This window comes from Microtus ochrogaster, chromosome 8 (assembly GCF_000317375.1).
Source record: "Microtus ochrogaster isolate Prairie Vole_2 chromosome 8, MicOch1.0, whole genome shotgun sequence".
In the NCBI taxonomy this organism is placed as follows: domain Eukaryota; kingdom Metazoa; phylum Chordata; class Mammalia; order Rodentia; family Cricetidae; genus Microtus; species Microtus ochrogaster.
Window position 1 is genome coordinate 22,926,875 of NC_022015.1, and position 15,382 is coordinate 22,942,256.

At 47.4% G+C, this 15,382-nt stretch overlaps 1 protein-coding gene across 7 annotated transcripts in view; it reads right to left on the bottom strand.

Annotated features, from left to right (window-relative positions):
- The window catches only part of Fgfr2 (fibroblast growth factor receptor 2), a 105,986-nt gene that overhangs the window by 3,039 nt on the left and 87,565 nt on the right, over window positions 1-15,382 (bottom strand). For all 7 annotated transcript variants that reach the window (XM_005351364.3, XM_013347904.2, XM_013347903.2 and 4 more), the window contains 5 exons: window positions 13,918-14,108; window positions 7,268-7,390; window positions 6,120-6,190; window positions 4,275-4,412; window positions 2,402-2,507 (listed from right to left, as the gene is read on the bottom strand). In XM_005351364.3, the coding sequence (XP_005351421.1) occupies window positions 2,402-2,507; window positions 4,275-4,412; window positions 6,120-6,190; window positions 7,268-7,390; window positions 13,918-14,108 (629 nt within the window). The remainder of the gene's footprint in view (window positions 1-2,401; window positions 2,508-4,274; window positions 4,413-6,119; window positions 6,191-7,267; window positions 7,391-13,917; window positions 14,109-15,382) is intronic.

The following is a 15,382-nucleotide window of genomic DNA, read 5'->3' on the forward strand; positions in this document are numbered from 1 at the left end:
CTGATCTCTCTCTCTCCTCCCCCCTCCACCTCCCTCCTTCCTTCCTTCCTTCCTTCCTTCCTTCCTTCCTTCCTTCCTTCCTTCCGTTTTGAGACGTGGTCTCAAGAATTCCAGGCTGGCCACCAACCTGCTATATATCTGAAGATGACCTTGGACTCCTAATCCTCCCGCATCTATCTCCCTGAGCGCTGGGATCACAGGTGGGCACAATCACGCTCAGTTTACGTAGGGCTGGGGGATGGAGCCCAGGGCTGAGTACACACTAAGCAAGCACTCTTATCAACTGAGTTACATCCCCAGCCCTGAAAAGATTTCTAAACAGGGGCCTTTCTTGTCTCACTGCTTAAAGGCACTGGCACAGTAGGGTAGCTTGGCTTACATACCCAGAAGCCAGCAACTCCTCTATGACATGTGGTTTTGCTGAGAGGGGGCAAAAAGCGCAGACTACAGCACAAACAGCCCCAGCGTTATCAGCAGAGAGTCCATGGAATGTTGGCGACCGTACGGTTTAAAAGACAAAAAACCACCATAATTCATCACCAGGGCTGGCAAGAGAAAGAGTCGCCATCCCAGAAGGGGGATGTGTCGGCTCCAACAACATCAGCATTAACCGCACAACCAGAAACAAACACACCCACCACATCAAAAGAGGACTTTTTGCTTACAATGATAAAAATGAAATTTTGTCCTAAATGGAACCATTTTTCTTGAGCATGTGGTAATGATTTTAAGAAGGAAAGAAACTTCGATTTTTATATCCGCTAGACAATATGGCACTCTGCTCTCTTATTTTAGGATACGCATATAAAGTTCAGTAGAAATGGGTCCCACTTAAAACGTAAATATATCAATACACAACACTGAGTACAGACCTGGGACCATTAAATGAAAACTTTAGTACCCTTCCCAGTTTCTAAATGAAGTTGTAACTATTCAGATCTGATAGGAGAAAAAAAAATCACTGGATTCCAAGCCTAGGGTTAAAGGAACTTAGGCTAGAAACAACAATTTTGGCAGGAGAAGAAAGTTGGGTTTTTTCCCTCCCCCCCCCTTGAACTATTCCTTTCAACTTCTGAAGGTCAGCTGTGTTCATTTAAATGCAAGCTCCCCCTTTGTCCAGCACAAGCCAAGAGCACGAGATAAAGTTGCCACAGGAAGGTTTTATATCTCTACATTCAACTGTTTCTCTTTTTCTCTTTAATCATTCTATTTTTTAAAACAGAAATTAACTCTATTCTTCTTTTAAGTATTTGGGAGATATTAAAAACTTTTTTCTACTGTTGTGAAAACATCAACCTTTTTTGTCATAAGGGAATATTGCTCGGCACCTTCAGGGAACATCTCCATATTCATTTCCAATTCCTAGCAGGAGGTTTCCCTGGACTGTGAGGCTCTCTCAGCTTTTCTGCTTGTACAATATTCTTCCTAAAACCCTAGAGGTCATTCGGTTCATGCTGAAGCCAGAGACATGGCTGTATTTAGGCAAAGAGTAACAGAAAATGGTGTCTTTGGTTGGCATAAATTATAAATACAAAAACTGACATATTCTGGGTGTATTCACATGTGTGGGTGTACGTGCATATGGAGGCTTTGCCTTATGGGACGGGATCTCTCGTTGGAGCTTGAAGTTTGCCTGTGAGGTTAGATTAGCTAACTATTGAGCCCCAGGGATCCATGTGTCTCTACCTCTCCAGTGCTGGGATTACAAGAGAACACTATCACACCAGGCTTCCGGTGAGAGTGCAATACTTGTGTGGCTATCACTCTACCCACAACTAGCTACCACCCCTCAACTCTGCCCCAGGGTAAATATTTTAACAACAGGCACCAACTGTCAATTTAAAAATCCTCTAAGTCACTCATAACAGAATTATTACACACATATCAGCACGTACATGATATCACACAGAAAGACCCAAGCCACATGTCTTTCCAGACGGGCTCACTCAGGACAGTAGCACACAGAAACGACAGACTCTCACTGCCTTCCATCAAGCTGGTCAGCCCCTGAGCAGAGACAGCATTCACACCAACCACCAGGACATAGAATCCAAGGCTCATATTACATACCAGTGCCTTGCGCACACACCAAAGCACTACCACAGAACATCCCCACCTCTTCCTCCCTCTCCACACGCCACACACACTGGGTGACACAGCACCACCAGTTGCCATGAGGGCAACTCAGGAGGCCTCAGCCTCATGAGTCAGAATTCTCAAAATTCAGTTTTGAGGAAAAAAAAACACTGACTGAAAAGGAACACACAGTTTAACTCTGCCCAACCCCATGCACAAAAATGATAAAAAGCTACCACTGGCTCTAACAGGGGAGCTTGCATTTAACAAATGGGCACTTCCCAAGGCAAGCAAGGTCTCTAGGCTTCTGGAAGGAGGCTTTTACCTCGTTGGTTGTGAGAGTTAGAATTCGGTCCAGGTCTTCCACCAACTGCTTGAATGTGGGTCTCTGTGAGGGTACAGCATGCCAGCAGTCCCTCATCATCATATACCTAGGAGAGAGGGTTTCTCCGGTGAGTTGATGTCACTAAGGACTTGATATACAGACACAGATGGTTTTCACAGGTGCCATGGAGACATACCCTAAATAACGAAATATAACTACACAAATACCAGCGTCACAGAAACTTTTCTGCAACCCAGAATGCTTTAGGAGGGTGACTCTGCATCCAAAAAGGGACATCTATGTGTTTCTCTACTACCTCTGCAACAGTGTGACCGACCATGATGTCAACACACTTTCCAGCTCTCTCTAGAGAGCTGTCGTCTCCCTTCCAAACACTCCTGCCTCAACTACACTTTGGTTTTTTTCTTTTTTTTAAAAAGTCTGTTGACAAAAGTTCCTCAGTTAATATATATACCACAACTTGAAGGTTTATGCAATATGCAAGTTAATCCGCCACCACGGAGCTTTGAGCTAACTTCCTGATTAACTCTTGGATAGCCCCAGCTTCCCGCCTTATCTTGATTATGAGTTTCGACAGACCCTCTATGTTAGAAAAAGCAACTGGAACACAGGCACACAATAAATGCCTTTATATAATTCGCTATAAAATGTGGCCATTCATCAGCCCTTCGCTGTACACCAGAAAGTACTCGTCGGGATTACTGTTCTGAAATCCCCACGGAACACACAATAGAAGGCAGTCTCTGGGACAATCGCTTTCTTCGTTTGCCCCGGAGGAGGGGCAACACCTCGCTGCCCAAGGCACGTGTCATTAACACAGCACAATTTCACTTACAGTGTGGGGAAGGTGTTCCTAGAAACCAGCTTACACTTTCAGAAGCAGAAATGGTTCCCTAACGAGGGCACCAGGATAAACCTTGGGTTCTCTGCTTTAAAATATGGGTAACCAAACACACTAATCTATCCAGTCTGAGTGGATACAGTCTCTGTATACTTGTGTGTGTGTGTGTGCAGGCGTGTGTGCACACGTGGAGGCCAACCATGGGTACTGTTCCTCAGAAACCATCTGCTTTATCCTTTGAGATAGGGTCCCTCACTGAGAGCTGAGGTTTGCTGTTTTAGGCTAGGCTGGCTGGCGGGCTGGCAAGCCCCAAGGATCCTCCTATCTCTACCTCTGCAGTCTGTGGGACTACAAGTACACATATCATGGTGGCCAGATTTGTATGTGAATGTTGGAAATGAAATCAGGTCCTCAGGCTTGTGTGGTAAGCACTTTACCAAATGACTGACTCCCTGTCCCCATCACTATTTTAAAAACTTAACTTATTTTCATTTTATTTTATAGAGAAAGGGTCTCATTCTGCAGCCCAGGCTGGCCTCAACCTTATGGGACCCTTCCTGCTCCAGCCTCCAGAGTGCTAGGATTGCAGGTGTGAACTACCATGCCTAATGGTCATGAAAATTGTCAGTGATTAAAGGTGCTTTGAAAAGAGCCCGTTTCCTCCATGGCCCTGTGGGCGCTGTGCACAACCTTGTACATTCTACAGGGGCAAGCAGCCCTGTGGCATTCTAGCTTGGTATGTGACCTACGAACGTTCATGTCGCTGTGGCAGAGCTCACTCCTTCCCATTCCAGACACTTCAGCAGAATGTTTTCTTTTGGACAAGCCATAGTTATCTGTGTAATCTTCTATCTCGGGGCTAGGATTGAGCCCAGACCACCTCAACAATCTGTCTTCTTAGAGCATGTTTAGAAAAACGGGGGCCCGAGGAACCCAAGACATGTCTGGAGAAACAGGACAGATGTGGTAAGCCCGCTACATTGTCAGCAGGGGTGGCCATCGCGCCCTTACAGCTCATTGGTGCAGTTGGCAGGCTTGTCCATCCTGTGTCCCTCCTTGAGCAGCTTAAAAAGTTCCTCCACGGGAATCCCTGGGTAGGGTGAGCCCCCTAAAGTGAAGATCTCCCACATTAACACCCCAAAAGACCAGCTGCAAAGAAAAAACACAGCATTAGTAATGTGCCCGGCTTGCAGAAACCTAAACATGTCAGTTAAAAAAATAAACAGTCACTCACTTCTAACATCCATAGATAAATGAGCTCTCCCGCAATCCATCCTACGTGCCCTTTCCTGACCCCCCCAGGAGCCTCCCTAAATGAGGACGACATGTGGACGGTCTGATGGAATTTTCCATTAATTGACAAAGCCGCACCCCTGTCTCTTAAAGTTCTTTGTCTCTTATGTGGTGCTAACCAATGTGGGAGGTCTAGACGCCTCGACTTCAGCTTCTTCTGTCTAAATCACCCTTCTCCCTTTGTGGTTGACACAAGAACCAGGATCTACAGATGACAGAAAAGGCTGTGTGAAGGAACGCCTGCCCTAGAGGGCTGGCGGAGCACCCACAGGGCAAAGACTCTGTGATGCTGTGTGGGACGAAGGGAGCCAGCACAGGGCCCGGGTGAGCATGCCCAGAAGAAGAGGCTCATCCAGCAGAAAGTGAGAAGACCTCACAGGGTGCTGTTTATATTCGACTTCTCAGAGAGCCACAGCTGATTTCCCCAGCCTTGTTTGGTGGACTCAAGGCTCGGAGACAGTCAAGCCGAGAATCATAGGTTACTTGTGTTCCGAGGTTCTGGAAACTCATGCATTCCGACTCCAGGAGGTTGGTCCCAACACTAAAACTGTCCCTGGTTGTCTACCAAGTATGAGCAGGGGCCACAACATAGCTAAAACAAGTTCAGAGCCTCAGTATATTGTATACAAATAAAAACTATGATTCCTTCCTTCTAGGAAGGCTGGCGGGACCAAGCATGCTGGTGGTGCAGAACCAACAGCCACATCAAATGCCTTAGAGAGAGAGAGAGAGAGAGAGAGAGAGAGAGAGAGAGAGAAGAAAAGAAAGAAAAAAAGCAAAAAGAAAGCTTCCAAAATAAAAACAAAACAATACAAAACCCATAGAAGCTTGCAAAAAACAAACAAACAAACAAACAAACAAACAAACAAACACAAGACATCTTTTACCCAGTCATTTCTCCAGTAACATCTTTCAGCTAAATTTCCCAATCTACAACATCAGTTGGAACCTGGCTCTAACGGTAGCTTAAATGATTCATCTGAGAAATATGTAGTTTCTATTGTATTTCTAGAATGCTATCAGAGACTAAGACAACACTTAAAAATTTAAAACAAGCACAGCGAGGGGATGTGTGCTCATCTAAACTGACCACGCCTCCTCTAGCACCGGCCTCTCTGAACAAGCCCGGGACCACAGAAGAATCATAGACACCTAACTAGGAAGGCCTCAGGGCCTTCTCTTTTCTAATTTTTAGAAAGATAGGTTGGTTCATGATACGTATCCCTGGCTGGCCTGGAACTTGCTACGTGTAGTCTAGGTCGGTCTTGAACTTGGGATCCTTCTGAGTGTTAGGATGAACCCGTGCACTTCCAGGCCCAGCTAAGGGAGCGAAGAGCATGCCACCCAGTTGACCGAAGTGCTGAGTATCTGCCATCTGCGATGGGCGCATGGTGCTTCCACGTGGCAGCAGGAGGATGGTGTCCCCACCTTCCAGAGGCAGACAGGCCAGTAACCAAACCCTGGGTACCAACCTCCCGCAAACCCATGCCTTCGATGAGCATGTGAAACCTGAGTATTTTTGCAGCTTAACCCTTAGAGGAGTCAAAGACAGAGGCTACTTACACATCACTCTGATGGGTGTAAACCCTATCAAAAAGGGCTTCAGGAGCCATCCACTTGACTGGAAGTCGCCCCTGTTCAAAAAAAAAAAAATGTAGAAAGGCCTAGGTTTTACAAGAGTACTACAGTAGGCCCAACAGGGTCATACCCTATGTAAGAATACTGTCTCATTTTTGTAGCCCAGATAGGTCCGCCACTTACAATTAACCCAGGGTAGGATCAAACTCTTGGCAGTCCTCCTGCCTCAGCTTTTGAGCTCCCACGCCTGGCTTCCTAATGCTATCAAAATTTAAAATAAAGGACTCAAAAATTACACCAGTTGGTTGGGTCCTGGAGGGCCTTCCCGCATGCGTGTAGGGAGACGGTGCGCCTAGGAGACAAGTCTCTGCATTGGTGGAATGCAGAGGGAATTACTGCGGTGACAAGCACAGGTCCCATCTGCTTGTCTATAGAAAAACCAAGGTCCCTGATCAAGTCAGGACTTCCTGGCTGGTTCCAAGAACCAGGTCTGAGAAGTAGATTTAGGTCCCTGTCTCTTCCTCGTTTCCCTACTTCAGCCTGCCTTGAAATGTGGGCTCTGAAGCTGAGCTCCCACCTAGCACCCAGGGGTGGGTGACCCGTGCTCCCTCCCTCACCACTCCCGGGTGCTCCCTTGCCCTCTGAATGAAGAGAGGGCCTTCTAATGGCTTTCATCAGTTTACCACTAAGGGTAAACTTAGCTCCAGCTCTCTCTGTACACAGCGACTAAGATGCATAGTGTCAAAGTGTGTCTCTTTTTGCTCTCTTTGTCACCCATCTCCCTAGTACATAGGCATACCCCAATCAGTCTCTAAGTGAATTGAACGGAGCAAACTTCAAAGCTCTCGTCCCGGCTGTAAGAGCTGAGCCATCTCATCATCCCCCAGTTATGAAGGTTCCTAAGAGAGCCGCAGAAAGCCGTAGAGGCTACTGACTGTTATTCCATATAAAAGAGTGCTATATATATACTAAACCTATCTCAGATGTAGCCCAAATTGGCTGATTGAGAGTTAAGCAAAAAAACAACAGAACGTAGCATGGAGGGAAGCCCCCAGGGTTCTCCCACTGATAAACTTGGCATCCTTCTGCGACCTTCCCTGCCCCGCCCCCCAAGTGTGATGTCACACACTCACATTTGTGGTCTTTTTGTAATAGTCTATATTGTTGATATCCCTGGCCAGGCCAAAGTCTGCTATCTTCATCACGTTGTTTTCTGTTACCAACACGTTTCTGGCTGCCAGATCCCGATGGATGCACTGCAATCGAGGAAGAAGAGAGAGAAATAATCCCAATGTGTTTTAAGACTCAAAAGAAAAATAGACCCTTAAAAGAAAATTGCAAGACAGAAAACATATGCCAAGTCGAAACTGGGTGCAGAAAACTGCAAGAGGCATGCTGGGCTGTAAAGTCCACAGGCTGCCTAACATTGTCAAGAGCCCCAAACATGACACGATAATCACTCAGTCTAATTTAAATAAACAAACAAAGGCCCTAATCATCTTCGAAAGTAAAGGGTGATTACATAAGCACATTCTCTTTTATCTGCAAGTGCTCCACAACACCGGTGTCTCTGGCAGCTTTACACAAACTTGACATCAGATACCAATCAAAAACCTCTGAGTGTAATACTTGCTCTCCCCAGCCCACGAAAGCCCAACTTTCGGGTGACGGGGTTAAATTCCACTGTCTTCTTCATCACATGGTCACTTCTCTAACAGTGGGACCTCATGTTCTACAAACACTTGATGTTGGCAAGGTCTACTTGTGTCATGTCTGTCTTTCCTTTCCCTATGTGATGTCTGTCCCATCCTTGCCTAGGCTGTATGAGGACCATCCTCACTGTTAGACCCAACTGGCCTCCTCTACTGCCTCCACTCTTCCGCCTCCGCAGATAGACACTGTAGATGTCTGTTTCTAGAGATGGTGTTGTTACTGCAGCCTCCCCTGTCTCCTCTCTCTTGCTTGCTTCTCTTCTTCCCCTTCCCTCAAAAGCAGAGAAACTACAACGCACTGTGTTTCTACTATCCTCGTGGCACTAATTCTTAGCTACATAAAGCAGTTGCAAACCCCTACCTCCCTCCTGGCCTCTGCTGAGACCGGAGGACTCACTGTCCAGTCACTCCGGGACATTCCCACAGACAGCAATACCCTCTTGACATCTCAGAGTCAACGTTGCTACTCCCCGGACTCCTATCCTGCTTGGTCCTTAAACAGAAAGGTTCACACTCCACACTCAAGCCCTGATCATTCCAGCTCCAAGTTGTCTCAAAGTCTGTCCTCTATTGCTTATCCCTTAGGCCAGGCTGTGGTCACTGCCTTTTCCCCACCTCTGGGGACTGCTGTGTTGTCTGCCCAAAGGCTTCTGGATTCCCCTTTTATATCATATACACTATGTGTTTCAGACACAGCCCAGCATGTCCTTCCCCGGATCACTGCCCAGCCAATGTCCATCTATCCACATTCTCGGTGCAGGCTGTGCAGAGGCAAAACTGTGTCTGCGCATACATCAGGACCTGGCACTTCTAAGCTTGTTATGATACATCTGATGGGGGATGTACTGCGCCAACACTAACCATGGCCTCAGGAAGGTCTGGCCATTGTTATTTATGAAGGCCGGGCCTTCCAAAGCTATTGTGTTTCAGCGGCACTTTAACTGTCTACAGTTTCATTAAGATACCTGGCAAACAGAACCCCTGACCACCCACCTCTATTTTTAAAAGAGATGTGGTACAAAGAAGCAAGCATCGCCCTCCAATGCCTTTACATAGGTGAGGAATCAAGGTTAACGATCACAGGAAGCAGAGATACTCCATCCACTGGATGAGCAAACGGGGAATGACCTATTGTAAGCTCTCCATGAAATGACTGCATCAAAATGGAACAAGCCTAGCTGCTTCTGAAACATGAATAAGGAATTATTTTAACTCTGTCCTCTCCCACGCCCGAGCATCCCGTGCTCACTTGCATGCGTGGGTGGGCCAAGATCAGAGTCGAGGAAGCAGCGAGCCACCCAAGTCTGCCTGTCCCCGGCCAGACTAGGAGCGGGAAATGTGAGAGCCCCCAGGGCTGCCTGCAGCTCTGCCTGGGCTGGAGTGCATTGCAGATTTGGAGGCCTTTTCATATTCAACTTCCAAGGCCCGGGCCAAGTCCTCCTGGTGGTGTGTGTGCTCCCGCTGACACGTGTTCTCTGTGTTTGGCAGGCTGAGTGGTCAGAGGAATCTGGCTTCCCCTGCAGGGGGCTCCGACCACACATGAGGCTGGGACAGAGAGGCTGCTGTAGGCTACTGCTACCATCGTGCTCACTCTATAGCCCAGGGTGCTGGGAAATACCGAGGGCCAAACAGAAGATGAGGAACCAGCGCTCAAGAAGAAAAGAATTAAAGGTAAGCCAAATCCCACCACACAGAAGTCTCTGAGCTGTTTTCCAGCCTAGAGTCCCTACTGTCAACAGAATGAAGGCCCTGGGGATGCTTCCCCACAGGTTCTTAAGGAAAGGAAGCCCAATGGCCCTGTGATGAAGACAGGGTGCTAGGCCGCATGTTGTCACCTTATCTAATTCTCATGGTGACCCATGACATGGATGTCATAGGTGGGGATGTGGAGCTTTCTTTTAAATAAAATTAGTGTCCTAGAACTGGAAATAGCAAGGGTTTTTTATAAATACTTTAAAGCAAAAATACCCCCAGTGCTGTCTAGTTAATTGTATGTGCCATACCGTCTCTTTCCTTGTCTGGCTCCACCTCCAACCCACACAAAAATGACAGCGGACTGAGGTCAGTCATGGTGGCTCCTCTGGATACTCGCTGGGCTGGGCATACACATCCATCCCAGAAACTGTCCTCTGGGTTGCCTTCAGAGTTGTTTGTCACCTTCTACAAACTGCATCTCTGAGGCCCACCACTCCCCCACTTCCTCATCTTTCCCGTTCCAGAGCTTGCTCCTCATTTCTAGAAGGAGAGCCTCCTAAGGGAAGCCTTCTTAAGACCTCCATCCAGCACCCTTGCATCCCAGCCTTCACTGTAGATAGGCATGAGCTAGAGGCGTCAGGGCAACATGACAAACCAGAAAGGCACGTAGAAGCATTTACCCTGGGCCCTTCTGCAAAGTGATGGAGCCAGCCACACAGGGTGACAATCCACAGCCTGGGGCAGAGACTCTACTGATCTACCTGCATCCAGAGAGAATCGGGAAAGCCCCAAGGGACCCAGGTCTGGAACCAGTCTTTCCCCTTTGACCCCTGGACATACAGGTCTCATCCCAGAAGAGAAGACAGTGATTCTGCCTACCTGTACACACAGCATCCCTATCATGCCCTCACTGTCCCTGGCACCCTCCTCCATACAGGGATCCTAGCCTATCTATGGTGGATGACCTTAAGCACCCATGACACACGTGATGTCAGATGTTTGCCTCGCTGTGTCTGGCTGATGTAGGCTCTCATGAGATAGCTGGCAATTAGTAATAAGAGTAACGACAAAGGTCATCATATTTCTGCAAGGACAACCTACTCCCACTGCTTCTCAGCCCCAGGTGTACTCAATCCCCCTTGAATGATGTGACAAAGTTGATGTGACAGCCCTTGTTCCACTGTACCTAGCGGCTGCAAATCAAGAAGTCTCAAGTCCACAACACTGGGGGGGTGCAGAACCACCACCAGTTCTGTGGCCACACGGGGCAGCTCCTCCCCCTGACTCTGGGCAGGGCTACACAGCTGACCTCAACGTCAGTCCAGAAACCCTTTTGGGGGCACTCAAAAGTGACTTCCTCGCCTCTCAGCCTCCCTCACCTCAGCTTCCCCCCAGTTCACCACCATAATGACAGCTGCCTAAAAGATGTGTGGGTCTCAGGGTTGAGTTCCAGCCTATGGCTTGCTGGTTGACACCTTCCCTTAACCAGCTCTCCAATGTGAGCTCTGTATTTTCTACTGAAATTACTTCCTGACCCGCCTCCAGGCTCCCAGGTCCTCCTCACTCTGGGAAGCTACAGGGCCATTCAGTTTCTCAAGTTGGGCATCAGGTGATCTTTAATCACCCTGCTTCCCCTCGCCTAATCATCCCACTACATGACAGTAAAATGTGCCCAACTTCCAACTACCAACTTCTTTCTGTGTCTTAGGATCTGATAAAGTTTGGCCCATAGAGGAACTCGATATTTCCAATGCGCCACACAGGGGCAAACTATAAAGCACACACACCTGACCCTAGTACTCACTCTTGATAGCTTTGCACAGCCCCAAAGGGTCAAGCCCAGGGTCCCTGCCTGGCCCTTCAAGGCCCTGAATGAGTAGGGCGTTCTCACAATGTTTCCAGTTGTTTATCTACACAGTTTAATTCTGTGTTTATTGGCTTTTTTTTTTCATAACTCGTTACAAGAAATCAAAGATGACACATGTTCTGGTCACCCCACTGGCCATCCCAGTCCAGAGAGCAGCCATCAGCGGAATCTCGAGGGCTGAAGAAAATGAAGAGGCACTTCTTCTACCACTTTTGCATCAGCCACAAGCCCTGCTCAATACAAACACTTCCCCCATCTCCCACCAAAGAGGATGCCCAGCAGCGAGCAAGCCTAAAGAAGTTACTAGGCTAACTGCCTGGCCCAGGCTTCCATGTGAAATAGTTCAAGCATTTCAAGGTCAAACAGTGCCACAGCTGTGCACATCGGCCAGATTTGTGATGCTCATTCGCTCACTCCACGTGCAGCCTACACATACAGAAAACACATATACACACATGCACGCATATACATACACCTGTACACACAGACATCCATGCACATATGTACACACAGACATGACACAGGCACACACATGCACTCACGTGCAAGCACACAACCTGCTTGTTTTTATTGCCAATCATTTTAGAAGTGAGCTACAAGCATCATGGTTACTTTACATCTTGGTTCCTCAACATTTCCTAACACTGTAGTGTTGACGGAAGGCCATGAGTGGAAAATTCCAGACCATAAAACCTTGCTTTATGTACAAAATCATTACAAATACTATGTAAAGGTACCTTTTGGCTATGTGAATAAGGATCACAGAAAACAGTTGATTTTAACAGACTTGGGCTTCGTTTAGATCATGTCTCATTATGTACAGGTAAATATTATAAAAACTCACCCTAAACCTCTAACTCTGGTGTTCTTAAAAAATTTGCGGCAAGAGCTATCCCAACTGTGCATCCTCCATCTTAATACAATGCAGGGTTACCCCCAAATCCAACTTGAACATAGCAATGTCACTGAAGATTCAGGCCATGTTCAAGTGCCAGTCACTTACAGTAATATCTGACCTTCACCTCCCACTCCAAAGAGCCAGTCCAGGACTGTCACACCTCTGCATCTGGTTGTTCTGTCTCTCTAATCACATCTGTCTGTCTGCCTCTGCCTGTGTGTGTGTCTCTCTCTTGCTCTGTACTTCGTGTCATCCAGGCTGGCTTCAAACCTGATGCTCAGCTGAAGATGACCCTGGATTTTCATTCTTCTGCCTCCACCTCCCGAGTGCTGGAACTATGGGTCTGGAGCTCCACGTGTGGTTTATGTAAAGCTGGAATGGAACTCAGGGCATCATATGTGCTGGCCAATAGCATTCTACTACATCCCCAGCGATTTTTAAAACCGACATGATGCAGATATTCTGAGGCAGCATCTTTTCCCACGTTTTAGGTCTGTCTGTCTGTTTCTTGATGTCAAAGATTTTCTGGGGCAACCCCCTCCCTGCCATGTGCACATATATGTGGATAAAATCAGAACTCAAAACTGCTCAAATTTGGCGTCTAAAACCCTGTATGTCAAGAGATTTTACAGTTGCTAAGAAGAAGAAGAAAAAGAAAACATAGGTTTTATAAGCTATAAACTCTGTAGAAAATAAAAAAAATAATAAAACAAAACAAAGTGAAACTGAGCATAGGAAACTCTAAGCCGTGTTCCCAGGTGATGGAAAGCAGGGCTCAGGAACACGCATCGCTGCCACCTGCACCATCAACACAGGCCACCTCCTTCACTCTAGACACTAGCAAGGCTGTAGAATCCAGATTCATGACTCTTCAAGCAGGCTCAGAGTGACAGAGGCGCACCCTGCCAGGGGATCTTTTTGTCTTTGGCAACCACAGGAGCTAAGGACAAGGGAACCACAGCCAGCTCCATTCCAGGTAGGAGCTGAGCCCATCTCTGCCCACACCCTTGTGCCCTGCCTCTGAGTGTGGGGTTGAGGAAGGGTGCCCTAGGTCCTCAGAAACACCCATGAAAACTCTGAGCACCTGCCCAACAGCTTCTAGAATAACTAGAATGCTTAGAGTTCCATTGTGAGTGGTTCGCTTGGAATGCCAACCATTCACCTCAGGGGACCTGGCCAACTTCTGACCACAGGATCACCGAAGGAGACAAAATAAACAGAAATCCCAGACTCTCAATGTCAGGACTACTCCTGGGCTCAGTCTCCGTTCTCAGATCATTTAGTTCCACATCAAGCTCATCGTTCTCAACTTCACAGCCAGGTCCACGCCCCAGGCTCACTCTGAATGAAGCCCGAGCAGCCCAGGAGCATCCCACCTGCCCGCCTCCACACAGAGCCCACTCTCCTGCAGCCATTCGGAGTCTCTGAGGCTGCTCTGGTCTTTCAAGAGTCCATTAAACTGGAACATGAATAAAACCACAAATACTTTCCAGGGTGTACAAGACATGCAAGGACTTGATCAAGCAAATGAACATGTCTGAACTGCCCAGCTTCTTCAAAGCCTCTTCACTAGCTTTTGCCTCTAACCAAGCAGGATGAGGAAGAACTCACTTTTTGGGAAGCCAAGTACTCCATGCCTCTGGCCAGTTGGTAGGTGCAGGACACTAAGTCCTTGAAGGTCATCTGCTCCTCGGGAACTCGGTTAATGTCATAGGAGTACTCCATGCCAGGTGGCCTCCGAGCTCGGAGGTACTCCCGGAGGTTGCCTTTGGAGGCGTATTCAACTATGACGTAGAGCGGCCCTGTGACAGAGAAAAGAAGCTCCCTAAGGCAGCGAAGGCAGGAACTACCCTTGGGTGACTCAGCAAAATTTCTTTCTTTTTTTTTTTTTTTTTTTTTTTTTGTGGTGTGTGGTTTTTCGAGGCAGGGTTTCTCTGTGGTTTTGGAGCCTGTCCTGGAACTAGCCCAGGCTGGTCTCGAACTCACAGAGATCCGCCTGCCTCTGCCTCTGCCTCCCAAGTGCTGGAATTAAAGGCGTGCACCACCACCGCCCGGCCTCAGCAAAATTTCTAGTCATTTACAACCCACTGTGGTTCTGCAGTGTTTGAGCATTGAACCCAGAACCTTGGGCACACGAGGTAAGTGCTGGGTAAGTAGTCTATCACTCAGCAACAACCCTCACTTTTTTTTTTATGTTATCACATGCAGAAAGGCATGGATACAAATAGACCTCCATTTATAATCTTCCCAGAATGATGATGACCAACATGCTAACTTCAAGGATTTAAAGAGATAAAGGACACAGTTGGAGGAACCTTCCTGTCAGTGCACTTCTTTTTCTATGGCGGTGGTTCCCAGCCTTCTGATGCTGCGGCCCTTTCGTTCAGTTCTTTAGGTTGTGGGGACCCCAACCAGAAAATTGTTTCTGCTACTTTATAACTGTAATGTTGCTACTGTTATGAATCACAATGTAAGTATCTGATAATATGACTCTTGTGAAAGAATCATTTGACTCCCACAAAGGTTGTGACCCACAGGTTGAAAACTATTGCTCTATGTCTTCCTGGAAAAGCAACAATCACCAGAAGCCTAGCCCTTCCAGTTCCCTTGAGCCACTGCGTGCGCGCGCGCGCGCGAGAGAGAGAGAGAGAGAGAGAGAGAGAGAGAGAGAGAGAGAGGGGAGAGCGCACATGCACACATACACAGATATTGTAATGATAAATAAATATTAAGTTTGGAGGATGAAATGAAAGATGAGAATTTAGATAGCTTCAAACAGTCAGAGCAATAGTGTAGACTCCAGGGCTGGAAAGAGCAGTCCCCAGGCCACATCCTGCTCAATTCCAGTCTGAGTCATAGTATTTTATTGTCACACAGCCATGCCCATTCATATCTGTCTCGTAAGGGCTGATTTCCCAATATAATGGCAGCGATGAGTATTTGTGACAGAGACCACAGGTCTGCAGAAGTCTAAAATATCTACAATTGCCCTTTGGAGATGAAGGTTCCAATCCCCGCACACCTGAAGAAGAAGCTGCACAAGCATTTTTCAGGTCTACTAATTACTGTCAAGTTG